Genomic DNA, 27,438 nt, shown 5'->3' with positions numbered 1-27,438 from the left:
GAAAGGGAGACTGGAGCATCACTTCTGGATCAATTACGAGCTGGCAGGAAAGGGCGGGTACACTCAAAGGGTAATCGGATGAGGTCAATGAACTGAGTCTTTACAAAAGTCTGGGTCAGCTAAGATTTTTGAAGCACGTGGGCTAGTGCTGCTGGGGAGATGGCATCTTCTGCTCCTGAGGCAGCCAAGAGAGGGGATGGTGGCTAGAGTACAGATGCAGCCATGGCCAACCAGTAAGGAGGGAATGGGGGACAACCCCCTCTTCTCCCTGCCCCTCTCATTTCCTGCTTGAGTCCCCCTTAGCCATCCCTGTGCTCTGGAAGGCTGGCCATCATGGACACCATGGCCAGGACTTCCTGTCCTTCAGCTCCTGTTAGGATCTGGCCAAGTGAAGTGAAGTGATGTCACTCAGTCATGTCCAACTCTTTGCGACTCTATGGACTGTAGCCCACCAGGCTCCTCTTTCCATGAAATTCTCCAGACAAGAATGCTGGAGTGGGTTGCCATTTTCTTCTTCAAGGGATCTTCCTGAACCAGGGAGACCCTGATCCATGGGTCTTGTGCATTGGAGGCAGATTGTTTCCCATCTGAGCCCTGGACGGAGAAGCTTGGTGGGCTACAGTCCATGGGGTTACAGAGTAGGACACGACTGGACGACTTTCACTTCATTTCCCTTGGCCAAATCCTAATGGGAGCTGGAGGAAGCCATGGCGTCCATGGCTGCCAGCATTCCGCAGCCCTGGGTGGTTCAGCAGGGAGGGAGCACATGGTCACCGCTCAGGCTCCGTGGGAGCAGAGGCTGGGACAGGGACAGGTGGTCTGTTGGGGAGGCAGATTAGAGAAAGAGAAAGAGCCACGCAAGGATGTGGTGTCATCCAAGTCTAGCCTATCCCCACTGGGGAGTCTGGGACATAGGGTTGTCCCCTCTGGGGATAAGGAGGAGGCTGCCTTCTCTACCCCCACTGTGACTGTAGGGAGTCACAGTGAGCTCCCAGAGACTGGGAGCTACCCTCAGGTGGGGAGGTGGGGAGTGGGCCATCTCTCCTGGGCAAGGCAGCTCTCTCAGGGGATGGTTTGCTGGTGAAGGAAGTGGCTGTGACTCTCAGCCCCCTAATGCTCTGAGAAATAGACGTGACAGCTCGGCCCACTCAGAGAATGGCGGCCACACCACAGCATGCCTGTAGGGGTGGGGGGAGATGGATGTCAATTAGCAAATGCCTTCGGATGATAGAAGCCCAGCCGCTTGCTCCCCAGCCATCTCATCTGGCTATTTAATCTGAGCACCAGTCTTCTCAGCAACTGCCTGGAGCCTGGATGCGTTTGTGAGAGCTGAGCCAGAGACCCCTCTGAGGCTGATGGACTTCCCTTTCCAGATGACTGGAGCTGCTCAGCTCTCACCCTGATACTCCTGCCTGCCACTTACGTTGCTCTTGCTTCCTGTCCCCTACCCTGGCCACCAACAGGGACTTCATGGCTTCTGCAGAGGTCTGGCTGAAGTAGCTTTCTCTGGTTACCCTGAGAAATTATACTGAAGGGTTCCTGCAAGTGAAGAATTTTAGATGAGGATATTTATCAGAGCCAAGTATTAATAATAAATGCTGCATGATTTTTTTATTAGAGGAGCCACATAAATGTGGCCGCTTCAACTTTTTAACTCTCTGGAAAGCTTGGAGTTGCGGGCCACTCTGCTGTGGAAAAGTGTCGGGCTAATCAGTTTCCATTCATATGCAAAGCACTCACTTAGCTGAGTTCATCAAAATTCAGTCGTTTCTTAAAAAAAATATTTATAGACTTCCCCTCCCTGCAATGGATTGCAGAGAAGACAGATAGTGAAAAAATACAAATTGTTAGTACCCTGGAAAGGAAGCCTCACTCTGAACCCTGCTAAGCATTCCCTATTCTTAGAGAAAAACTTAAAAATCGGCTTTTGTACTAAAGTGTTTTCTACGTCTCTTTTCTAAACTCTCTCCCTCCTCTTATTCCAACTGCTTCTCAGTGTCTCTCTCCTTTGCAGGCTGGCCAGATTTGTCAGGCTGGTGGTGGTGGTGGTGGTTTCCGGAGTGGACAAGACATGAAACGGGGGAGGAAGCTGGACTGTGTCCTGCCTTGACCCTGCCTGCCACTGCCCAGGCCCTGGGCTCATGAAACATCGCTGAATTTTCACATTAACTTTGTCCCCATTATAGAGACTGGAAAACTGAGGCTCATAGAGATGCCCAGGGAGCGCCGGCTAGAGAACCCTCTTTGTATCAGGGCTTGCAGGACTGGAGCTGCTCAGCTTTCCTTTCTCTTGGCTTCATTAACATGGCTGCCCTGTTACTCTGGGGCCCTTTTTTGCTTCCTAATTGCTGCATTTTTCACAGCATAGGGGAGCTAGGATTCAGGGCTTCCAAGAACCCTTTTTCTACCTCTTTTCCCAGTCTCTAATCCCCAAATGCAGAGAGGATGGGGAAGCCTAGTCCTGGGGAGGGAGAAAAAATGTCAGTGCAGATATATGGGAGGGTTGGCAGTAGGGGACCCAACTTTACTCCATCGCCTACCCAACAAGTGCTTGGTGAGTATATTCTGTGGGTCTGTCATGGGGAATCATGGTAACAGAGGGCTTGGACTGCCTGCTTTCTGGGGGAGAGAGGCTGGCATATGCAGATCACTGTGGAGGGCTTTGGCTGAGGAGTAGATGAAGACTCTGGATCTACACACACAGTGGGTGGGCACGGAACAGGTTACCAGCTCAGCATCACGTGTCCCGTGATCCCATGGATGGTTTACAGTAGCTGCTCACCCTCTGGTACTTCCCCTGAGAGCAGACTTTCTTCCCATTTGTCGAGTGGGAAAACTGAGGTCCTTGGAGACGCTGTGTCCCAATTATGCTCTTCATATAAAACTCTGGGTGTGACATATCTTGGGGCCCTACCCGGCAGATGGTCCCTCGGGGGGCACCTGTGATGTGAGACAGTGGTTGAACGATAGGATCCTGTGCCTGCATAGGCGTGGCCTGTTCCTGGCTCAGGGCACAGAGCTGCTCACAGTGAAGCTGGAATTGGGTTACAGATGGGCTGCTGGTTCAGAAGCCATGGAGCCAGAGCCTCTGTCCTGTTACAGAATGAGCGGTCCCTGAAAGGCTGTGCCCTGAGTACTCAGAGTTGGTGAGAGAGGTCAAAAGTGTGTCCTGACCTCCCAGGAACCAGCCTTGGATCCTGTCACCCTCCCGGGAGACACTCTCTTCAGATATTCAGGCAAATTAGCAGGGACTTCAGCAAAGCAACCGTGTCCATTTGGAATTTGAAATTGATTGTGGACAATTTTCTGACATGCATGTCTCCTGCCATTTGCAAAGCGTGCATCACAGGCCCCTTCTGGAAAGCCTGGCTGGGCAGGCAGTGTTTCTTCTTTCCCCAGCCATCACTGCAGGTTTCTAGGTTTGCTGAGGCCAGGGTTGTGTTTAGAGACCTGGAAAGAGCCCAGTACTCAGCAAAGTCTCAGGGAACCTGGGGTGGCAGCTTGGACAGTTACAGGGCCGCCTGGGGCCCGTCACTGTCCAGACTGCAGGGCAGAGGTGGCAGCGCATCATTCACATACCATCTGTGGAAGGGACCCATCTGCCAGGGCTCTTTCCTGCCAGCCCTCGGCAGGGGATGAATAGATGGCGTGGATATGACCCTCTGTGGAAGAACTCACAGACCCGAGCGGGAGGTAACTCTGGGAACACAGAGGAGGGACCTGGGAGAAATCAGGGAAGACTTCCTGGAGGAGCTAACAGTTGAGCAAATTCTTCACGTATGAGTAGGAGTTTATAGTAGCCAGGGGAGAGTTCTGCAGATGGAGGTAACAGGGCATGCAAAAGTACAAAACCTTGAAGGGTGAGGTTGTTCTGAGAATGGTATTTCAGGTGTGGAGATAGTAGGGAATGCCTATTTCCGTGCTTTGGGCTTGTTGCTGATGGTGACTCGGAGTTGATCAGGTGAAGCTATATGCTGCCTCTTTGTTGTATATCATGTAACCGAATGGCTTCTGGGAGAGGGCAGCCTGGTTCCCATGTCTTTACTCTGAATCCTACACTCTTCCATGGTGCTGGGTGTTTTTTGGGGGACTCTCTTCTTCCCCAGGAGGCAGGGCACAGGCCATGTTGGCCCCATGCACTGGCTGGGACTGGGTGCCCGGGGGCATCATAGAGGCATGGAAAGTATACGGCTAGAGAGACTGAGGAAGCAGGAGGCTGGGAAGGAGGGGCTCACAAAGTAGAAAGCCCAGAAGAAATCACGTGGAAACTCTTTCTGAGCTTCACATAGTCTTTATTTGTAGAACAGAGAGCCTCCATCTGGGCCAGAGTAGCCCCTCACCACTGGGTTGCCAGTTGCCCCCATATAGTCCACCCTTGTTTGGCGGTACCCTTGGGCATGTGGAGGATCTGGAGGGCATGTGCCCCTCCTCTTCACTGCCTCGAATAATGACCAAGATGCCACTCTCAGTTTTTGCTGTTGAAGAGACTGCTTATTCTTATGCATGAAGCCCTTAAATGTCCTTCCTCCTTGAACAGTCTAGGAGGGTAGCTGAGGGCAGGAGGGGACCCATATGTCTCTTTCCTGAGATTGACCCGGCTCCCTTGGAGGTGCATGGTCTCCTGCGATCTCCAAGCTCTTCTCTGCCTGCAGCTCATAGGCATGAGCTCATGTTGTCCCTCTTGGACACTGGGGACCCAGGAGGGTGACTTTGCTTCGGCCTTGGCTGAGCGGGCCCAGCCCCTGCGAGCCCTCGTTTGGGGCTGACACCTGGAAGCTGAGTTTCCCAGCCAGGGTGTCAGGTGGAATTAACTGGCAGCAGGGACAGGTGGGTGTTGATTGGGGATGATTGTTGGGAGGCAGCGGCTGCAGGCTGCACAGAGCTATTTCCAGCCACTCCAATTGTATCAAGGAGGCTTAATCCATCTAAGTGCCTTTGTGCTCTGGCAGTGTGGAGTGATGGCGGGGGCCAAGGCCAGAGCAAGGTCAGCCTTGCCCTGGTCGTCTGCCTTTCCCTTCACTTCTACTCACCAATCCACCCATCCACCTACCCACCCACCTATTTGCCCATCTACCTTTGTATTACTCATTCACCCACTCACCCACTCACCCCTCCACCCATCTACCCACTCCTCCATCCATTCATCCACCCTTCCATCCATCCATCCTTCTGTTGCCATCAAGTAGTAACTCATTCCCTCTGAGTTCATTGTTGATCTGCCACGTGCCAGGTACCACCCTGGGCCCCAGCATCCTGGCTCACAGTCTAGTGATGGAGACAGAGCACCACCATTGCGGCGGTATATCTTGAGCTGTGTCCTGGGGACCAAGCAGGGAATCCAAGGGTGGGACTAGCTGTCTAGGCAGAGAGCTGGCATGGACAAGGGCTCAGAGGCAGGAAGAAGGGCAGCAGAGGGCAGGAGGTCATGCGTGTGATGTAGTGTGAAGGGTGGGGCAGATGTCAGGGAAAGGAGTGGAGAGCTGGGTGAGGCTCAGCTCATAGGGTGTTGGGCCAGACCTTCTAGGGGTTGGTCCCATGTGAATGGGAATCTGACGGTTTTAAGCAGGGGAGGGTTTCCAGATGGCTTGGGTGAGCAGTGTGCCTAAGAGGCAAGGCTGGAGGCAGGAAGATGAAGCAGGACCAAGAGAGCTCCCTGCCTCTTGGGGTCTCCTTTCTATTCTCCTTGAAGGCAGCAGGCTCTGCTACTGTCCATCTGGCTCTGCAGGAGTCCTTAGGGTGGCCCCCAGAGCTTTAATGCAGGGCCTGTGGGCTCCCATAGGTGCACAGTGCCCGTCCTCCACCCCAGAAAAAGGGCCTCATGGAGTGGATGGGGTGGCTTCAGCTGCCACTGTCCTCTTTTCCCTAACTGCACCTTCCCCCAACCTCTCCTTTCCCTGCGATCTGTCCCAGGCCTCACCCCAACTGGCAGAGGGACCTGCTGTGGCTGCACCCAGGCCCAGGGGGGACACACCCTTGGAGGACCCCCCTCCTTTTTCCTGGCGGTTTTATGTGCATCTTGGGCTCTTTCCGTGAGCTGCATGAACATTCCTGGTGCTCCTGCTCCAGGTGTGAGGAGGGTCTCCAGGCCCTGAAGCCTGGGTGGGAGGGACACACACAGCGAGTCTGAGATGATGGCAGGGCCGAGCCTGGTGATTCTCTGCGCTGGTCTCCAGGCTGCCTTTGGCTTCTCAGTTTCCTAATTCGTGCTGTAAGCTGGGGAGCTCGGGGAGGGACTGGGTCTGTGGAAGGGGCTGTGTGGGCAGTGGGGTCCTGCTGCTTCTCTGCTGGGGCTTCTCTCTGAGCTGCTTGTGGAGGGCAGGAGGGAGGAGGCTGGTCTGGGACTCGGGGCACCTGCCGGGTTGGCTTCTACTCCTCTGGGAACACAGAAGGCGGGAGGCTGTGCTGGGTGGGCTCTGTCCACCACTCCAGGCAGTGTCAGCTCAGGAAGGCGGCTCTTCCAATAGCTTTACATAGGAGTGAGTGAGTGAGTGTGTGTGTGTGTGTGTGTGTGTGGTGTGCAGTGTGCTGTGTGTTTGGTGTGTGGTGTGCAGTGTGCTGTGTGTTTGGTATGTGGTGTGCATGTGTGTGTTTGTGGTATGAGGTCTGTGGCCTGTGTGTGTGTGGTACTTGGTGTGTATGTACAGAATGGGTGTGTGTGGGGAGTGTCATGTGTTGTATGTCTAGGGTTTGTGTGTGTGTGTGTGTGTGTGTGTGTCTGGGGGCCAAGGATGGGTGCGTAGGAGCAGACCAGTCCCCTCTTTCTGGGTGTGTGGCTCTGCATCTTCTGGGATGCTTATGATGGGATCCTTTCATCCTCAGCCTCTTCTCTCCGTGTCTTTGCGCTGTGCCCCGTCAGCCCACCTACCCATGCACAGGTCTTGACACCTTCATCTGGCAGCTGTTAACCGAACCAGGCCTGTCTGCTTAGTCATTCAGTTGTCTCCGACTCTGAGGCTCCATGGACTGCAGCCTGCTAGGCTCCTCTGTCCATGGGGATTCTCCAGGCAAGAATACTGGAATGGGTTGCCATGCCCTCCTCCAGGGGATCTTCCCAACCCAGGGATCAAACCCAGGTCTCCTGCATTGTGGGTGGATTCTTTACCATCTGAGCCACCAGGGAAGCCCAAGAATACTGGAATGGGTAGCCTATCCCTTCTCCAGGGGATCTTCCCAACCCAGGGATCAAACCGGAGTCTCCTGCATTGCAGGTGGATTCTTTACTACAGGAACTAGGCTTCAGTTCAGTTCAGTTCAGTTGCTCAGTTGTGTATGACTCTTTGCGACCCCATGGACTGCAGCACGCCAGGCTTCCCTGTCCATCACCAACTTCCGGAGCTTACTCAAACTCATGTCCATCGAGTCCTTGATGCCATCCAACCATCTCATCCTCTGTCGTCCCCTTCTCCTCCCACCTTCAATCTTCCCCAGCATCAGGGTCTTTTTTCAAGGAGTCAGTTCTTCCCATCAGGTGGCCAAAGGATTGGAGTTTCAGCTTCAGTATCAGTCCTTCCAATGAATATTTAGGACTGATTTCCTTTAGGATTGACTGATTTGATTTCCTTGCAGTCCAAGGGACTCTCAAGAGTCTTCTCCAACACCACAGTTCAAAAGCATCAATTCTTCGGCGCTCAGCTTTCTTTATAGTTCAACTATCACATCCATACGTGACTACTGGGAAAACCATAGCTTTGACTAGATGGACCTTTGTTGGCAAAGTAATGTCTCTGCTTTTTAATATGCTGTCTAGGTTGGTCATAGCTTTTCTTCCAAGGAGCAAGCATCTTTTAATTTCATGACTGCAGTCACCATCTGCAGTGACTTTGGAGTCCCCTGAAATGAAGTTTCTCCATTGTTTCCCCATTTATTTGCCGTGAAGTGATGGGACCCACTGGATGCCATGATCTTAGTTTTCTGAATGTTGAGTTTTAAGCCAACTTTTTCGCTCTCCTCTTGCACTCTCATCAAGAGGCTCTTAGTTTTTCACTTTGTGCCATAAGGGTGTTGTCATCTGCATAACTGAGGTTATTGATATTTCTTCCTGCGATCTTGATTCCAGCTTGTGCTTCATCAGGTCCGGCATTTCGCATGATGTACTCTGCATATAAGTTAAATAGCCTTGGCATACTCCTTTCCCGATGTGGAATGGGTGTGTTGTTCCATGTCCAGTTCTAACTGTTGCTTCCTGACCTGCATACAGATTTCTCAGGAGGCAAGTTAGGTGGTCTGGTCTTCCCATCTCTTTAAGAATTTTCCAGTTTGTTGTGATTCACACAGTCAAAGGCTTTGGCATAGTCAATAAAGCAGAAGTAGGTGTTTTTTCTGGGACTCTCTTGCTTTTTAGATGTTACAATGGATGTTGGCAATTTGATTTCTGGTTTATCTGCGTTTTCTAAATCCAGCTTGAATATCTGGAAGTTCACGGTTCACATACTTTTGAAGCCTGGCTTGAAGGATTTTGAGCATTACTTTGCTAGCATGTGAGATGAGTGCAATTGTGTGGTAGTTTGAACATAGGCACTAGGCCTATGGAATTCCAAAGCCTCATGGAGCCGGTCCCCAGGGGTCCCAGTTCTATAGAGGTTGCATGAGTGCTCCCAGCCTGAGCCTCACGCGCACATGACCACCGTGTTGCTATGGCTGGTATAATCACTTGCAAGTTTGCTTCCTGAAGGCTCAGGATGAACGCTCTCAGCCAGTGGGTGCTGGTAGTACAATTTCCTCAGGTAGGGATCAGTCCTGAACTTTAAAAAAACGTTCCTCCCTCAAAGAGGTGTGGGGACCTCTAAGTCAGGACACCAGTACCTCTTAAGGTGCCTCCAGGCCCCACCGTCTCCACACTGACTTCTGGCATCAGTCCTTGCGTGCAGAATAATGTGCTCTAAGGAGATTGTGAACTGCAGTGAGCAATATATAGTCCTCATCTGAATGCAATTATGCTTAAACACTATAAATATTCGTAATTCTCAGCCTGGAGTAGTGCCTCTGGTGTTATATCCTTTTACAAACCACTTGAGAAGCCAGCCGTTTAAGGTGAAAGAGTTGTGCTGCCGTGGGCGGCTGCCTCCGCTGGTGCCCCGACTGGAAAAGTGCAGAGGGTGGATGGAGACAGCGAGTGGAGCTTGCATCTCAGTTCTGTGATGCACTGGGGCCCTGGTCAAGTCACTGGGCAGTTCAGCTCACGCCTGGCCTGTGGGAGAGGCTGGAAATGGCATATCCTTCCTTCTTCCCTCCCCTCCATCTTCACACCTGGGTCCTCAGCTGGAAACTCGAGCCACAGTTCTGTAGGGCAAAACCAATACCTTCTACGAGAAATGAGTCCTCAGCACCTTGGCTTGATCTACCTCAACAGTTTCACTCACTCCTTCAATAAACTTTCCCTGGGCAGCTGCACCTTGGGCCTTGGAGTGGCCTTGACATGGTCCCAGACTTCCAAGAGCTCACCGTTTGGTGGCAGAGACACAAAGTGATCATTCAGAGTGACAAGTGCCAGGCTGAGCTGAGCTGGGGTGTTGGGGGCGGGGAGGGTTCCAGGAGGCTTCCTGGAGGTGGAAGCTCTTGAGTTGAGCTTTGAAGTGAGAAGAGGAGGGCACACAGAGCTTGGGTGGTGGTGTGGCATTGGCCAGTGTTCCGGCCTGGGTGGCTGTGTCCAGGGAGTGAACCCTGAGTGCACTAAAGCTGTTAGCATTTGCCTCCTCAGGATGGGTCAGAGGCCCTGGAGCATGATGGAGGTGCCGCCTGGGGGTAGGGTCTTTGGGAATAGGTTGTGTCTGTTCCATGGACAGAGGAGCCTGGCAGGGTACAGTCCATGGGGTCACAGAGAGTTGGACTTGACTGAGTGACTACACTTTCACATCTCATCGTGCCCAGGCTCCATGTGGCCCTGTCAGAGCAGAAGCAGCCATGCTGGAAGGGCCAGGGCAGGGCCAGTGGGGCAGGGTGGCATGGGTCTGACCATAGCCTGGTGGGCTGCAGTGCCCCAGTGCCGGCCCGCCTTGCATCTCTCTCTAGAGAGATGCACCCTAGTCCACCCTAGACTCTGAGGTTAGAGATCGTCTTTGGTTAACTGTGTGGGAGTGTGAGCAGCTCTCTGGGAAGGAGGAGGAGTGGTTCAGGGTCAGGAGAGATGCCCTCTCTGTAAGGCTCTGCCCAGATAGTTGCTGGGATGCTGTCATTGAGGCTCACTCAGCCTGATGCTGTCATGGTTTAAACAGATGAAGGAAATAGACTTGTGAACCTCTGTATGTTGGGCGTGTTGGGCTGGGGGATGCCTGAGAGGGTGGGAGTTCTGGGAGTTCAGTAGGAGGTTGGAAGGGGAGGAATACAACCCAGTTAGTGGGAACACGTGTCTGGGATAAGAGCAGGAACGTTCTCCTTCTTTCCTTTTACCACGTGACTTTGAACATCTGGCGACTGCCTCTGGTGCTCGGTGTTCACCCTGATCCATGGCCTTCACCCGCTGGTCCTTGGCCGTCACCTGTGTCTCTTGGGAGAATGGGAATAGCAGGATCTGTTAAGTTAGACTTAGTTGAATTTGAACTCAGACTCCCTCGTCTGCTTGCTGTGTGACTTTGGGCAAATGACTTCCCTCTGAAAAATGGGATCAGTAATCTTGCCTCAGAATTGTCCGTCAGATCCAGTAAGATAAGGAAGAAGCTGCCATGCAGAACAGTTTGCTCACTGAGTTAGGTCTCTCCCTCGGTCTGTTTTGGCCACAGCATTACCATGTGTCTGTGATGAGACGCAGCCTATGTGCTTGTCGCTTGCTGTTCATGCCACCTCAGCTACATCTTGGAAAGCAGAGTCAGGGGCGCTGCCCACACATATGGGCCTATGGGAGGGAGTGCTCTTGCCCAAAGGGCTGAGCCGAGCTGCCCTTGGTTGGGGTGTCGATCCCTGCAGAGGAGAGACAACGCCGAGGCAGGCCATGGAGTTCAGATACCTCCAGAACTGCCTGGAGCCATCCCTGCCAAATCCCTGCTCAGTGGCTTGGAGTGTGGCTTGGGCAGCCGCCAGGGAATCTCCTCTGTGCAGAGTGGTGTGCATCGTGCTTGCTGGCTGGGGCATTCGGAGGGACCAAGCCCCCAGCCCACAGCTTCCCTGTTCCCTTCTGGTGTGGGCGCTGCTGGCTATGTCTTCCTGCCCCCTTGTCCCCTTGTCTTCTCCAGGGAAGGTGTCTGGGTAGAGGAGAGATGGGGTGCTGTCTTCCTGACCCAGAGCAGGGCTGGAGCTGGGCACCACTTCAACCTACTGTAACCTGCTATACCTTCTAGGTCTAACCATCTACAACGAGCCTTTCACAGCGAGAAAATGCCGTGGGGAGTGCAGATCACAATAGCAGCATGCAGTGCTGGTTTCTTTGTGTGTGGGGGGAGGGGTGTTTCTCAGTTATTCCCTGAGCCCTCCCCCATGCCCCAGGTTTGAAGCACACACAGCCCTCCAGAAGCAGGCCGGCTGCATGGGAACTTGGGTCCCCAGGCTCCTCTCCAGGCAACCGGGAACTCAGGGCGCCTGAGCCCAGATAAGCTTGCCCTGGGGAGGAGGACAGGCTCACAGGTGCCCCCACCTGCGACGGTGCTGTTCTGTGCGTGTACCTGGCATTGCTCTCTCCTGCTTGACCGAGATGCCGGTGCCTGATGATGAGGAAGGGGGTGCCTGCTCCCCTCAAGCTGGCCTGTCTGGAAAGGCTCATGTGCTGCTTGTGCCCACTGTGACTTGGAGAGTTCAGGAACATGGCTTTGTCTGTGGTTACACCGTTGGGGTCTTGGACGTGATCAATTCCAGTGACAGGTCCTTGAATGTCAGGTCCCCCTTGGCTCTGATGCCCTGTGTGCATAGGCTGCCTCCCCCAGGGTGCATCCTTCAGAGGCCTCTCGTCCCCTTCAGCACACAGGCCCGGGGCAGCCCTGCCTACTGGCTACCAGGTGTGCCAGTGTGGCTGTGCCCCAGACTTACCCTGGCCTGCAAACATGCGTGGCCTCCGTGGGGTTCCCGTGAGGGCAGAGCTGGGTGGGGACACTCCATTTCCTTTAACCCTCATCTTCTCTCCTCTACCAGCTTCTTCCCTGGCACTCAGGCCTCTCCAAGCTCTCTGAAGCCTCCAGGGTCTCCTCGGATGCTGACTGAAGGCTGAAGGGCTGGCCTCATTCCCTGAAGAGCTGGGAGGCACCGGCTCTTGTCCTGTCCTGTCCCTTGCGCCCTCGGCCCAGGCTCGAGGTGCCTCTCAGAAGGCCTGAGTTTTCTAATTCATGCTCATATCCCAGGGGTGGATCAGACCTAGCAAGAGACCTCATGTTCACCAAACCTGAGCCGTCCCTTCTGCAGGGGGGATGTGTCTTCCTGGGCCTGTGGATGCCGGCTTGTAAGGGCAGTGCGTGCTGCTAGGCGACAGGTGCCCTCCCTCAGTCCTGCTGGCGCTGGGCTGGGGCCTGGGCTCCCAGGCCTGCCCCTCTGTTTGCCCCCCAACTCTGTGCTTCAAGCTGACGCTGTCCCCTGACCTTTAATGGCCTCGACTGTGCTCTCTGCCTCCTCCCCTGCGCCCCTTGACCTGAGTCCTTCCAGGACGAGGAGCAGGAGCAGTCAGCCTAGGCCTCCTGCCCTCTTGCTGTGCTCTCACTGGGGCCTCTTTTCCAAAGGCAGGCCTTGCCTGTGCTCAGGACCTTCCAGGGCTCCCTGGTGCTCAAGCGGTCAAAACAAAGCCCTTCAGCTGAGCAGGCAAGACCTCCACGGTAAACCTACCTCCTCATATTCCCCTCCTGCCAGCATGAGTAGCCCATTCCTGGCAGATCCGCCTGTGGCTGATCTATGGCAAAACCATCACGCTATTGTAAAGTCATTATCATCCAATTAAAATAAACACACACACACACAAAGCTATGTGTGGGCCTTGGCTCTCTCCAGGCCACTCACCTGGTTGCCCTCTTTCTCTTGAGCCCCCTTTATCCATGTTTGGCCCAGCATTTTTAGCTCTGTCTTTTGTGAAACCCTTTGTACTCCAGGCCACATGACCACCTGCCCACACGCCTTCTGCCTGCCATCCTTCCATGGACACTGAGCCACATCTGGTCCCTGTTCTGGGTCCCCCTCCAGATGACGTTTCTGGGACCTGGGGCCAGATATGCATCATCCCTGTGTTCCCAGCATGGGCCCCAGCTGGGCACATAGTAGGTGCTTGGAGAGATTTGGGATGGGCCCTCGGGGGCAATTTGACTACCTGGTGGGGAGGACCTGGCTCCTTTCTAGTGCTCTTGTGGTTAGAAAGGTATCAGTGGGAACATCAAGCCCTCCGACCACGTTTCTCTTAAGTTCCTCTCTGGTTTGTGAAATTGGTTGTATTGTTTTTTAATTTTCTGCAAGCATCTGCTACTGTGAAAATTTTCATTATCACTGGCAAAGATCCCTTCTCATCCCTGCTGGCTCCAGGAGATTTCTGGTTTCTCTCTCCCCGTCTGTTTCAAAGCACCTGAGAGCTGGGGTGGGTGATGTCCCTGCACCAGCTGGGCTCTCCCATGCATATCTCAGGCATGAGATGTCCTCTGGACTGCGATCAGCAGAGCTGGCCTGAATGGCAGGGTCACACAAGCCACAGCCTATGTCCTGAGGGTTTTGCTTTTATTTCGGGTTGCAGGGCTGGTTCAGATGGGAAGGCTGCCTCTGGGGGCCAGGCCAGCACCCTCACCATCCCCTTCTCTGTTCTTGAAAGATCCTCAGGTCATGGCCACTGGGAGCAGGGGCAGCTGCCTCCTTTAGTCTCATTCTCTAAAAGGGGCTCTGTCTCTACAGTTTTAGACTCTGGGTGTTGTCGTGATGGCTGTTAGGGTAATGAGGAGCTATTAGAACTCAAGGGCGTGCAGGGCCCGGGGGTGAAGGAGCAAAGCGGCTGTGGGCTTTGGCAGGCACCCGGGCTGGGTGTTGGCCTCCTCCCCGCCCACCCCTCACCAGCAGAGATGCAGCTGGCACGTTTCTGGGCTTGTGCACAGGTGGGCTGAGGCTGGCCTTGGGCGTGCCCAGCACTAACCAGCAGCCCAGGCCTTGCTCCACTGACCTTGATCTGGGTTTGAACCCAGCTGGGCCACTTCCCCCTCTAGTCTTAGCTCGCGCCTCATGCAATAAGGTGGTCAGTTAACTGGACTTGGTGGTGGTGGCCAAGGGGCTTCTTGGTTCAAACTCATTTGACCCTCCTTAGTGCCCCCCTGTGTAGGCACTGTGTTTTGTGGTTGTCTTTGGTTTGCTTGGTTAAATGCGTTGATCATATTTGAAATCAGTGTTGTAATTCCATTTTTAATGTGGGGTCTAGAGAGGGTGTAACTTGCCCAAGCCACATGTAACGGTAACTCAAGCCACATGTAACTTGACTCTGTAAGAGCAGAGTCAAGACAGTTCAGCACCAGGACCTGTCCTCTGGCAGTCGCACTGTTCATCTCTCTATGATGGAAAGAGTGCTTCATTTCTTTCTGTTTTTGCCCCAGAGGGCTGGACAGCGTGTCACTGGGTGTCCTCTGCACTAATGTGGGTTTCAGTTTAAAGGAGGGTGCTAAGTGCTTGAGAAGTGAATGAACAGACTTCCCAAGAGGAAGGAATTAGCATCCTAGAATTGATTCAAGATGTATTTTGTGCCAGAGGTTTCTTCTCATGTCTTCTGTGTAATGTCGTTGCTGTGACCCATCCCTCCCTGCCCTCCTCCCATTAAAAAAAGATTAGACGATGACATCTGACAAGTGTCCAGCTCAGGCTCCTGGATGCAAGGTGACAGGAGGTGGCTTGGGTTTCTAGATTGCTGCCTCTTGGGAAAGTATCAGAGGGCAGGATGGAGAGTAGGGCATGCATAAGAGACACGTCAGGAATTTGTGGGGCCTCTTCCCCTCGACCGTTTTGCTCACAGTCTGCTGTGGTTTGGAACAGTAAGCGTGACCCGCTGCCTGTTTGGACTTGCGCACACAAAGAGCACGACAAGGCCATGAAGAATGTGGCAGGACCCGGTGGCGTAAGCAGCCCCGTCACCTCCCTGGTGTTGCCCAGCATCCTGCCTCCTGTGCCATTTACTGAGGGCTGTGGGGGAGGCGTGTATGAGGAGTGAGGAAGGTGTGAGGGGCTGCCCTCCATTGCTTGTCTTCTTGGGCTTGGCTGCAGAGCATGGAGGCTGGTGACAGCCAAGGCGGGCTGGCAAGTAGGCAGGGCACAGTGAGGAAGCGGCTGAACTGTGGAGGGGCGGCCCTGGAAGAGGGTCAGGCAGCCAGGCCCCTTGTTGGAGGGACATCTGGCAGTTGGCCGTGTTGAGCTCAAGGCTCACATCTGGAGCCTGGGTGTGTCTCTACAGTCATGCAACCCGGGAAGGTGACAGAATGGACTGAGGGCTCCTCTGGGCAGTAGAGCCCAGAAGCTCAGGGTTCCGCAGTGATTCCCTACCCTGGAGAGTGGCTGTCTCTGCCATTCGGGAGGGCTTCAGGCGTGGGTCCAACCAGGTGACAGGCCAGGGAGTGACACGGAGGGCTGGATTCACTGAGGCCTGCCCTGCCCTGGCTGTTGGAGGGGAGCTGAGGTGTGCGTGGGGTCCCTGAGGATCCTGACCCTAGAGACGGCCCCATAGGGTGGTGATAAAATGTGGCCTTGAGGGCTTCTCGGTGAGCGCAGCCGTGGGCCCGTCGGTGGCGGCAGGTCGGGGCCAGCATCGCGTTCGTGCAGCGTTGCCCTGTTGTCGCCTGCTCCCCTGAGACACCTCCATCCATCCCAGCTGGGTGCTAGGGATGGAGAGGTGTTACGGGGCTCATTCCAGAGGTGAGAGAGACCCCCAAACAAACAGTGACACTGAGCTGTAATTGTGTGTACGGTAGGCAGACAGCAGGGGCAAGGCTTGTGCTGTTCTGATTGGGTGAAGGAGACCCCTGGATGCCTGGTCTGGAACGATGAGGAAGTGACAGCGATGTGGATTTCTAGCAGGGGCATGCAGGGGCAGTGATCTGAACCTGACAGGTCTGGCCTCAGGGACTCCTGCTTTGTAGCTGGGAGCACAGAGGCTGCCTTCTGGAAGCCTGCTGGCAGGCTTAGCATGCGGTCTTGCGGCTGGAGCTCGGAACTGGAGCTTGGCAGGATGGGGATGTTGCTGTCCCTCCCCATTCTCCTGAGAGGGGCCCTGGCCCAGAGGTGACCCTTGCTCTTGCCTCACTAATCCCCTGGGGTGGGAGAGACTGGAGAGCTGAGGGCCTGACAGGTGAGCATCCATGGGTTAGCTCCCAATGGATGGAGAGTAGGTGCCAAGGCATAAATGTGGGGGCTCAGTCCCTCCTGGGTGGTCAGTCCTACAGGCAGAGAGAGTATAGGCTGGTGGCCTGCACTAGAGAGAGATTCACATACAACACATTCTCTCTCTCTCTGACAGAGAGCTGAGACTTAGAAAGTGGGAAACAGAGAGAATAAGAGAGAGAGCCAGAGAGAGCTAGAGAAAGTCAGACACAGGTTCAGATGCAAAGGGAGAATCGGAAGCCCCGTGGAGCCTCAGTTCCCCATTTGAGAGGGTCAGTAGGCCTGGGAAAGAGTGCCAGGCTGGGGCCTGGTGTCTGGATGGCCTTGGCACATGCAGAAGGAGGGAAGGGCAGGCATGGAACTGGCCTTGGGCAGCCTGAGGACATGGGGAGAGCTAGGGGCAGGCCCCATGGTCTGGCCTGTCCATGTACATGCAAATGTGATCTCTGGTTCACGGTGCTCATTTAATCCTCATGAGAGCCCTAGAAGTGGGGCCTGTTCTTAGCCCATTTATAGGTGAGGAAATGAGTCTCAGAGAGGTTAAGTGACTTGCTTGAGAGCACACAGCTATAGCAGTGGACCTGCCTGCCTCCTGAGCCCACGTACTTACCTTTGCAGTCAGAGACAGCTCAGGGTTACAGTCCAGGCTCTCCTGTGGCTTCAAGCAACACCCTAACCTCAAGTCTCTGCTCCTGTGCTTCCTGTCTAGAATAGGGTAGCAGAACCCACTTCCCTGGGAGGCTATGGGGCTAGTGATTAGTTGGATGGGCCCACATGGTGCCTGGCCCCTACTATGCCTTTCAAACTCCTACTCATCCCCTTAGACCCATCCCCAATGCCTCTTTCCCTATGGAACTCTTCCCTGACATCTCCTAGGCAAAATTAATCATTCCTTGTCTTTCCAGATGTAGCACACTTCTGTTGAGTATGTATTATTTGACTTTATGCTGAACTTCTAAGGTTCCCAGGAAAGGGGACTGCATTTCATGGCTTTCTATGTCTCCTGGCTCAGGGCCCAACACAGTGATGATTAGAGGATTTGGGGTGAAGAAATGAGTAAGTGAAAGCACAGATGCAGGATGAGGGGAGACCAAGAGGAGATGTCTGGGCTTGGAACAGAGATGCTGCAGAAATCGCGTCCCCACCGCGCCCCGCCCCCGCCCCCCCACCAACACACACGCTGCCAGCCCAGTGCTCGGCTGCTTTCGAGGTTCTCCAGGTCTCCCAGGACTCATCACTGTCCTGATTTAACTTCCACAGTGGAGGCTTCCGGTGAATCCCAGTCCGGGAGCCTAGCGTTCCATTGGCGGAGCAGTAAAAGTCATTAACGAGGAGCCGGAGAGCTATAAATAAGCCAGCATGATCCCACCCAGTGTTCCTGTATTTTGCATCTGCGGGAGCAGGGAGTCAGTTTGATTCATTAATTGGCATCAGGATAGGGCCCCAGAGACAGGCATGGACCCACTGGCCCTCCCCTAACTGCCCCTCCTGGCTGGTTCCGTGCATCCTGCCTGCGCCAGCTGCACACCTGCCCCAGGCTCCAGTCCAACACCCAGCGGGACCCTCTGGCCTTGCTCCTCTTTGCTTCCTTGGGCTAGGCTGACCATGAAGCCAGAGGGGCATAGGAGGTGCCAGCCTGGAGGGGCTCCAGGAGAAGCCCCTGCCCAGAGGCTGCTGCCCAGGCCAGGCCTCAGGTTCAGCCAACTTCCTCCTCACTGTCCCCTCGGCCCCCTCTATGCCCTTGGTGAAACCCACCTTAGAGTGGAGGGTCAGCTTTAAGAAACTCCCTTTCTCCAGACTGTAGGATGTGGCTTCACTCTGGGGAGGACCTGAGCATCTGGGGACTTTGGCAAGTTTGAAAGCTCTGTCTCACCGTGAAATATGGACACCCATAGTGCTGATCTTGTGAGTTGCTGAGAGTATTAAGTAGTTTGTTGCTCTGTTAGGCCATGCTGGGCACTGGGCCAGAGGCTAGAAGGATGAGTAATGCGCAGGTGTTTCTGCTCACAGGCTCGTGGCTCTGAGAATGGGATGACTGACAGCGTCCACATGAGATAGTCCACGATTGCAAACATCAGTGGGCGCTCTGTAGGAAGAGTACCATGAGAGAGGGCTGGGGTCATGGAACGTTCTCTTGAGGGAATCACAGTTACCCCCAAAAATACAGGATGAGGAGAGATAGCCAGACAGAACTGAGAGGAGGGTTGCAGTCCAAGGCGGGTGGACGTGAGGGGACCCGCAAGTGGGCAAAATCTGAGTTCCTGCGTGAAAACCGGCACCTGGAGTGCAGGGCCCGGGAGTGGACGGCGCAGGGCCCGGTTGGGGTTGTGGGCTTTAAGAGCAGTTGGCAGCTAATACATTTAAGCAGGGACAGCACTGTCTGGTTATCGTTTGAGAGGGCCAGTGCATTGCGGTGCGCAGTGGATGGCACGTGGATCTGGGGGCGTAGCTGTGTGGGGGTCCAGTGGGCAGGCGACAGTGGCTCAGAGCACGATGATGATAGTGGAGAGGGAGGAAAGACAACAGACCCAAGGCGTGTTTTGAAGATAAGACACTCAGGACTTGGTGAAGGCTTGGGTGCAGAGGCTCAGGGAGAGAGAAGGCTCAAGAGCAAGTGGGTGACTGGGGGCGCCCCGTTACTGAGATTGAGCAATCGGGAGGGGCAGGATCACACCCTGGAGAGCTCGGTGTTGACGCACCAAGTGTGAGTTGCCAGTGGACTCACTGGGGGAGACCCCCTAGCTGGGTGTCGGGAGCCCAGCGAGGGCTTTGGGCAGGAGCGATAACAGGAACTGTCCACAGAACCGAGCTATAACTTTCAAAGGGATGGATCAGATATTAATATAAGGTTGATGATTCCACAGAGAAGACATAGTGATGGGTCTGGGTCTGGATCTCAGAGAAGGCAAGTGGTGGGAGTAACCAGAGCTCATAAGCAGGAATCAGCCTAAGATGGGAGAAGGTTCCTTCCTCAGCTTTTAGCACAAACACAGACAGGTGTGTAGATCTGGTGGTAAGTAGGATGCGTTCCTTATGACGCTGGCTACTGTTTTTAGTCTATGAAGAATGAAGCAAGGTCATTAGTTGAATTTGGGGGAGAATCCTGGGAGGTTTGAGGAGAACGAACGAGGCAGGTGGTGGAGGGGGTGTAAGTGGATATGGCGGGTGTGGAGCCCTGTCGAGGTTGCTGACCCTGCTTTCCCACTTTGGGTTCCCACTTTGCTGGGTGTGTGGTCTTGCTGACTCTCACAGACATGGAGAAGTGTGTGGGCAGGTGGACCCCCCATGGCTGACCCTGGATTGGGATTTCACCAGCCATCCTGCGTTAGGAGAGAGAGCAGAGAGAGGGAGTTTGCAGCAGAGGGACCACAACGATGGATGGACAGAGCCAGGAATCAAGAGTGAAGGCAGGAGGATGCTGGGAGGATAGTTACTTAAGCAAAAGGTCGGCAGGACAAGATGCTTGTCAAGCCTGTCCCGTGCTCAGGAGGGTTGCGAGGCCCGCGTGCCCTTCCCCTTTGGGGGCTGTGGATGGCGAGTGGTGATGGGGTCACGGCCCCGCTGGGCCTGAGCGCTATCTACCTCCTTCATCTGCTGCTGCCACCCGTGTCCCCCCGCCCTATTCCATGGTTTTGTTTACCTTTTAAATGTCTTAATACAACATGAAAAATATTTATTCTTCATGGATCAATAATTTACTGTGAGTTATGACAATACTAAATTTGGTCAATTATTCATCGACCATAAAGTATTTATAAATGCGACCTTAATTTAAAGCATTAGCCACCAGAATTCAAATATTAATAAAGACTGTGCCAGCTGAAAGGAGGAAAGGAAGGGCACAGATAATGAGGGTGGCTCCGGGGAGGGTGTGTGCTCCTGGCTGTGAATGATTGAAGTAGCGAGGTGATAACTGGAGCCCAGGTGTGGGGCAAGCAGAGGTGCTGGACGGCTGGGGACTGGCCTGCTGGGCCCGGTCAGAGAGAGATCATTACTTCTGGAGGGCAGAGCTGAGCCCAGGGCTGCCCACAGCCTGGCCCTCCCTTCGGTTGCCTGCTGTTACCAACAGAGCCTTGCCAGGCCCCTCCGATGTGAGGGTACCTCTACCAGGCTGCTTCCACGCAGGCAGAGTGCCCTCTCTTGCCTTGCCCATCAGGAGAAGTCCTGTCCTTCTTTAAAGGGCTACCCAGAGGCCAGTTAGCTCCTGGGATGGGGAGGCTTTGCAGCCTCACAGGAGCCTGTACTGCAAGGTGGATCTCCGCTATTTGGAGACCACGTCACATCTTCCATGGGGAGCAGGTGTGCGTGTGCCCGGGGCACCCTGCATTCAGGGCACATGGTGGAGAAAAGGGCTGGGGTGGCTGTGGCTAGCATCGCTATCAGGCGTCAGCACCAGCAACTGTGCATCTCTTCCAGCACAAGCCTCCTGGGGTATTGCTTCTCCCAGTCTTGGCCTGAGAATTTTCCAGGAGTTCCCCTGGGGATGGAGAAGGCTGGGTGTGAATCAGTAGTGGTCAGGGGCGCCTCTTTTATCTCTGGTGCCCACCTAAGGCCCCGAGTGACTTGATGAGCCAACCATTTGCTTGTAGCAGAAGGAGGCCGTGTTCTTGCTTGCTGCCTCCTTCTCTGGGACCTGTGTTGAGAGTGTATCTGCCCCAGGAGTTTCCACCCAGGGAATGGCTGGTGGAGTCGGTCATGGAAGCCTGGGTTTTGTCCTCTGCTAGCCACCATCTCTTCCTGGGACTGGCTGCAGAGGTACCTGGTGGTCTGGTTCTGATGTTCTTGTTGCCATTCAGTCTCTAGCTGTATGACCCTAGTCAAGTGGTCAGCCCTGTCTGTGCTTCAGTTTCACCAGGGGATCAGAAAGCTCATCTGGGGTGACAAGGAGGGCGATCCTGCTTGCCCTTGAGGGGGCCTGTGCTATGCCTGGTGGGTCCTTCCCTGAGAGTCGTGTGTCTGGAGAATCATGAATCAGCAGGATGCTGGCCCCTCTGGGGAGGCTGGCAGGGATGTAGTGGTGGGGCTGTCTGGGGAGGCTGGCTGAGCTCCTGGATCCTCTTGTCTAGATCCAGCCCTGAGTTTGAACGGCCTGCTTCTTCTCGATTTCTGGGAATCTGTCATATGTCCCAGAGACCTCTGTTCTCCTAGGCCACCGAGCTCAGGTTAAGGGCACTCAAAGCTCCTCACTACATTCATCTTTACTACTTACTTTGCCAGCTGATGAGCCATTCTTGGGGAGCTCTTATCAGTCCATCAAGCCTGCATTGTTATCATCAAGAGGGAGATCAGCTTTATGACCATATGCTATTAGAGGCAAAGAATTATAACAAAGGCTGTTATCTTCTAGCGAGCTGAAAAACACCTCTAAGCTGGAGACAGAGTGACTTCTACTCCAACTATGCACCAGCCAGTACCAGATGGTTCTTCACATACAAAGGCCTTTCAGAGAATGTGCACAACAGCTCTGAGAAGTGGATGCCATCATTTTTCTTTGACAGAAGAAACAGAGGCCTGGAGGCCAAGAGAGGGTCAGCCCCTGCCTCACTCCCAGTCCCACAGCGTGGATATGACAGGGCCGCGGACGTGGCACTGGGGTTCGGTGTCTCTCTCCCCAAGGCGGGTGTGAATTGTGTGATACCCTGTCCTAGGAATGAGGACATTCCATAACCTTGTGGAAGCTAATAGCTGGTGTGGCTTTGATCTGATGTATTTTGATCTTATTATTTTTATGTTAGGAGCCTCTAAATAACCATCATTTCAACAGAGCCCCAATTAGCAGGCCATTCACAGCAGATTAGAAATTGACTTGTATTCGGCCTCTCCATTAGCGCCTAGGAGAGGCTTCCACCCTTAATTGCCCACCTTGTTCATGGAGGAGGTGGGGGCCTTGAGGGATTTCAGTGCTATCGCAGGCGGCCGTCCTGGGGGGGGTCAGGGTGCCACCTCCGAGGGGAGGGCTGATCAGCAGTGGGAGTGAGGTCATTCTCTGCTGTAAACTCCTATATCTTGGGCTCCTGGAGAGGATTTGGGTGGGGATATTGATAGAGAGGTGGGGATGCTCAGGGAGAGGGGCAGGAGACTGACATGTGTTTGGCATCTTTCTTGGGCCCAGCATGGGGTTGGCACTGTGGTCCACATTATAAGTCAGAACTCCCATAGCTCTGCTGTGATTTGTATCCTGAATTAATAGACAGCAGGGGTTCGGGAAGAAGACATGCCCATGGTCACACAGCTGCTGACCAGAGGAGCCCAAAGCAGGACTTTTGAGATTCTAGTGCTCCTTCTGCTGCCCTGGGGAGCCCAGGCCCAGCTAAGAAGCTAGTGTCTGTGGCTGCCACCAGGGCTGGGGCATGGGACCTGCTCCCTGAGCACGTTCCTGGTACCCAGCCCCTGTGTCTGTGTCACACTGCACCCCTCACTAACCCTGCTCCCCCATCTTCCTGGTCTACATCCTTTTCTTCCTCTGAGGCTCTGATGCTAACCCCACATGAGTTCACCCTCCTCTGGGTCCCAGGGACCTTCCCCTCTCCTTCCTCCCAGGCTGAATTGTGGGGTCCAGCTTCTTGGTAGATGCTAAGCTCCTCAGATGGGGCCTGTGTGTGTCCTGTTCTCACCCTGGCCTCAATGCTCATTGCAGGGCTTTGTGCTTAGAGGGTGTGCTGAGTGTATGCATGAAACGCATAGGGGGAAAGAAACAAGTCCAATCACGTGGGCTCGGATGGAGAAATGGAGCCTCAGGGGGCTTCAGTGACTTAACGACACAGTACCTGTGGAATGGGCACCAGTGGGGACAGGGAGGGGCTCTTGCCATCAGAAGTCGGGCAGTGACCTGAGAGGGAGCCAGGTGGGGGTGCATTGCATGACAGAGAGCTGAGACCCCGTGATGGCGCAGTGGGTGTCCTGGGTGGGACCAAAGACTTGAGATCCTGGGCAACTTTACACCCTAGTGATGTGTGGTGAATTTTGCAAGATTGCTTCTAAGAGGTTTCAATGCAGTGTTATTGGCATTAAAGAGAATATGTACAAGAAAGAAAAATCCATTTATCATCACAGACCTTGGCTTTTAGTGTTTTCTCTTGTCTTTTTCACAAGCATGCTTTTTACCTAATTGTAGAAATTGTTGTAATCCTGGCGAGTGTAAGATGTCACGCTCTGGTTTTGTCATAGTTGCCCTGCAGAAGCATTTTTAGACAGGACGGCGTCTCAGTCCGGCCCTTATCAGTGGTGCGGCTTCACAACTTGTTATCTGGAAAATAGACACAGCGATGCCTGCTGTACCGGGATGTCATGAGAATAATGCGAACTCATGTATAGAGAGGACTTGACGGAGTATTCAGCACAGAGAAAATTCTCACAAAATACTCCCTCCTCCTGGAGCTTCTTACTTATCCATTACCAAAGGATTATTTTCCTTTTGTAAAAGAATTATCTGTTCACAGCATGAAATTTTGGCAAAGTACAGAAAAAAGGGAAAATCACGTTGAGGCTTCACCTAAAATGCGGTCACTTTGAGCGTTTTGCAATATTTCCTTCTGGTCTGTCGTTCATGCATGTTAAGTTTTATTTGATTGATATCATAAAATACGTACAATTTTGTATGACTTTCACATAACTTTTTAAGGACAGATACTTTCCTATGTTACTGCAGTATCTTCATAGATAGTTTTAAAGGTTGGGTGTGCTTTCAACAAGTGCAACACTTTAGTGTTGCTCACCTGTTTGCATCTTTTCGATTGTTGGCAATATATCAAGAATCTGGATAAGTATCCTCTGAATGTTTTTGGATCTAAAGCCATTTTTTTTCCCTTAAGATTTTTTTTTTGATGTGGGCCATTTTTAAAGTCTTTATTGAGTCTGTTGTGTATTGCTTCTGCTTTATGTTTTGTTTTTTTGGCCCTGTGGCATGTGGGATCTTAGCTCCCTGACCAGGGGTTGAACTGCGCCCTCTGTATTGGAAAGCAGAGTCGTAACCACTGGACCACCAGGGAATTTCCTAAAGTTCTTTTTATATTATAGTTTGAGTAGATGCCCAAAGTGGAACTATTGAGCGGAGGGCATGCAAACGTCAAGGATTGTGGTATTATTGTGTGAGTTTTTACTGGCTGCTGTGTGCCGGCAGACACGTTGTATCCCTGGATGAGGATGGTGAGCAGAAGGGCGTGACCTTTGTTCCCCTGGAACCTGAGGTCAAGTGGCAGAGAGAGACAATTCAGTGTCGCGAGAGGGGAAGTGTGGGATGCAAATGAAGTGGCTGACAAAGAGTCCCTAGCCAGTCTAGGGGTGTAGAGTCTGAGTCTTGGAGCAAGAGTCAAGGTTCAGAAGGTAAAAGGTTCCAGGGGACAACGACAAGCGGACAGTGGGGCAGGGCGGCAGGGGGGAGCTGAGGCCGCAGGCGCTGGGGAGCCTGCCCTAAGGAGTTTGACTCCCTGCCTAAGGCTCCTGGGGGCCACCAAGGGCTTTAATCAGAAGCATTGCAGGATTGGATTACAATTCAGGAGTGGGCTTGGCCATGTGGAGCCTGAGTGTGAGGGTCCAGAGCGTTCAGGTGGCTGTGTGATCTTCAGTAGGGACTGCAGAGAACCTCTCATTTAACCACCCCCTCCTTCTGCCTTGCGCTGAAGCCTGAGGGTTCCGCAGGAAGAGTTTGTGGGCAAATTGTCCTCTTGCTGAAGCCCATGAATGTGCAAGGTGATTGTCCCTGCGTGGGGAGCCACTGGCCTTTGGTATTGGAAAGCCCGGGGGTGTCTTCCTCTTCCCGCACCTTCCCAGCCTCCCTCTGCCTTGCTCCTTGGGTTTCCTCTCCCTGGTCTTCATCTCCTTCTCCCAGTCTGGTCTGAGGCATTGCATAAACCCATGTGCTCTCAACCGAAAGAACTGCATTGTCAAAGTTGTTCAAAAGTCTGCCGTCTGCAGCAGATGGCCTGCTGACATTCACAGGCTGTGTTTTGAAACTGCATCTGCTTTCCCACATTCCTGCCATCACATAAAGCATTATTAATAAATGTTTGCTTCAAAACTGGTGCAGTGGGTTGCAGTGTTGGGAGGTGCATCGTTCTATTAATTGGTCTGATGTTCCAAAAAGGTGTAAGAGTGTGGCTAAAAGGGGTTACTGGAACTCATGGTGACTGGATGACTTCAAAAGGCAGTCCCTAAGTGTTCCCACCCTAGAAATGGCTGCTGACACCTGATTGTGTTCCTCCTCCTCCCCTGCAGTCAGTGCCCCAGCTGTGGGAGCCTCTTTCTTTTGTTATTGTCAAGTGGCTTTTAAATAATCCTGGTCTTCTGGAACCAAATACTTCCCCGGGGGTTTGACCCAGTATTTTTATGGTATGAATCAAGTGGACTTGGCCAGGAGACTGAGGGATTCTGGGATTCGTTGCCTACAATCTGGGTCTTCGGGGGTAAGTGTCTCCCTGGCTTTCCAATGTAATTCATTCCCTTCTGCCCCAATCAGCTCAGTTCAGCCAACGATTGTAGAGTACACAGTACATTCTTGGCCTGTGGCTTGGCCTTGGGAATGCAAGGATCAACGAAACGAGCTCATGGCTCTTAAGAGGCTCACAGCCCAAGTGGGAAACCGGATAGCTAATATAGTAGCATGGCTGAATGTCTCCGGCAGATGTGGGTAGGAGCCTTGTTCTGCTCTCCCTGTTTGAGTAGCCTAGGATGAATGATTATGCCTCTCTTGACCTCTGTTTTCTCATCTGTTGAATGGACACAAGAGTATCTAGTTGGCAGTGTCACTAGGGCATCACAGACTGTGGCTGTGAAAACCTCTGGGCTGGCCTGACAGGGTTCTTGGTCCCTGGAGGGAGATGGTGTTTCTTGGAACCCCAGGAATGAGCTGCCCAGTGTGAGCTGTGTGAATTGAAGCCAGGGCAGCATCACCCCCATGCTGACCCCTCCCTCTCTCTCCCCTCTCTTTCCAGCCTGTGACCTCATGACCCAGGGGATTTTGGCCTTGGTCACGTCCACCGGTTGTGCGTCTGCCAACGCCCTGCAGTCCCTCACAGACGCGATGCACATCCCACATCTCTTTGTCCAGCGCAACCCAGGGGGCTCTCCGCGCACCGCCTGCCATCTGAACCCCAGCCCCGATGGCGAGGCCTACACGCTGGCCTCCAGACCGCCCGTGCGCCTCAATGATGTCATGCTCAGGCTGGTGACAGAGCTGCGCTGGCAGAAGTTTGTCATGTTCTACGACAGCGAGTATGGTGAGTGGGGCGAGTATGGTGAGTGGGGGCAGGGGCTGCTCTGGGGCTCCGCTGGGGGCACAGCCATGGTGAGTGGGGGCAGGGGCTGCTCTGGGGCTCCGCTGGGGGCACAGCCATGGTGAGTGGGAGCAGGGGCTGCCCTGGGGCTCCACTGGGGGCACAACCAGATGCCGGGTGGTCTGAACTGAGTGGGTCTCTGGGTGGCGGGACCCAACCTTGAGCTTCGTGAGTAGGGGATGAGCTCTGAAAACACATCTGTAGACAGGCACTAAAGTTGCCTAGCAACAACACCTTATCATGACAGCTGAAGTTTGAATCATCTTTGAGTTTTCAATAAAATATTAATAAACTGCCGGCAGGGATCCGAGGGGCTGCACGCAGGCAGCAGGGGTGGAGGCTGACCAGCATGGGTCCTCCCGGACCCTGCAAAGTGTCCCCCTCCTGCTGCATGCTCTCCCAGCCTCCCCAGCTCCTTGCCTCCCTCCACGCTGACCTGCCCTTAGTTTCAGGGTTTCAGGCTGGGGCAAAGGTCAGGGAGAGGGACAACCTTAATGTCATGGACCCAGGTGGGCATCGTGTGGGTCTGGGGACACAGGGCATGGCTGGATATGGATTCTTTGAAGGCCTACTGTATGAAAAAAAAAATCATAATTTCCTTGTTAGGAAACTAGAAAAATGGGCTTTGAAGAGATAGCTTCAGGTTTTCTATGGCTGCTTTGTGAAAATGGAGACCAGTTCTGGTCCCAAGATAAATGGTTTAAAAATAAAACCTTTTTATTGAAAAAAAAATTATATGTTTAAAAAACCTGTTTATTTTTTTATTCTGAGATAATTGAGACTTACATACAATTATGAGAAATAATTCAGAGATCCTGTGTGCTCTAAAATCTTGCCTAACTATCATAGCATACCACAAGCAGGATTCCTTCCTGACATAATCCGTAGGCCTTGCTCATATCCACCAGTTTACATGCACTTGGGTGTGTGT

The 27,438-nt window shown here is 53.4% G+C and overlaps 1 protein-coding gene across 1 annotated transcript in view; it reads left to right on the top strand.

The window, feature by feature from the left end:
• The window catches only part of LOC129621485 (glutamate receptor ionotropic, delta-1-like), a 214,765-nt gene that overhangs the window by 117,670 nt on the left and 69,657 nt on the right, over window positions 1-27,438 (top strand). Inside the window, exon 3 of the mRNA XM_055537995.1 lies at window positions 26,166-26,450. Within this exon, the coding sequence (XP_055393970.1) occupies window positions 26,166-26,450 (285 nt within the window). The remainder of the gene's footprint in view (window positions 1-26,165; window positions 26,451-27,438) is intronic.

Source organism: Bubalus kerabau, chromosome 1 (genome assembly GCF_029407905.1).
Source record: "Bubalus kerabau isolate K-KA32 ecotype Philippines breed swamp buffalo chromosome 1, PCC_UOA_SB_1v2, whole genome shotgun sequence".
Lineage (NCBI taxonomy): Eukaryota > Metazoa > Chordata > Mammalia > Artiodactyla > Bovidae > Bubalus > Bubalus kerabau.
This window is presented reverse-complemented; position numbering and strand designations above follow the sequence as displayed.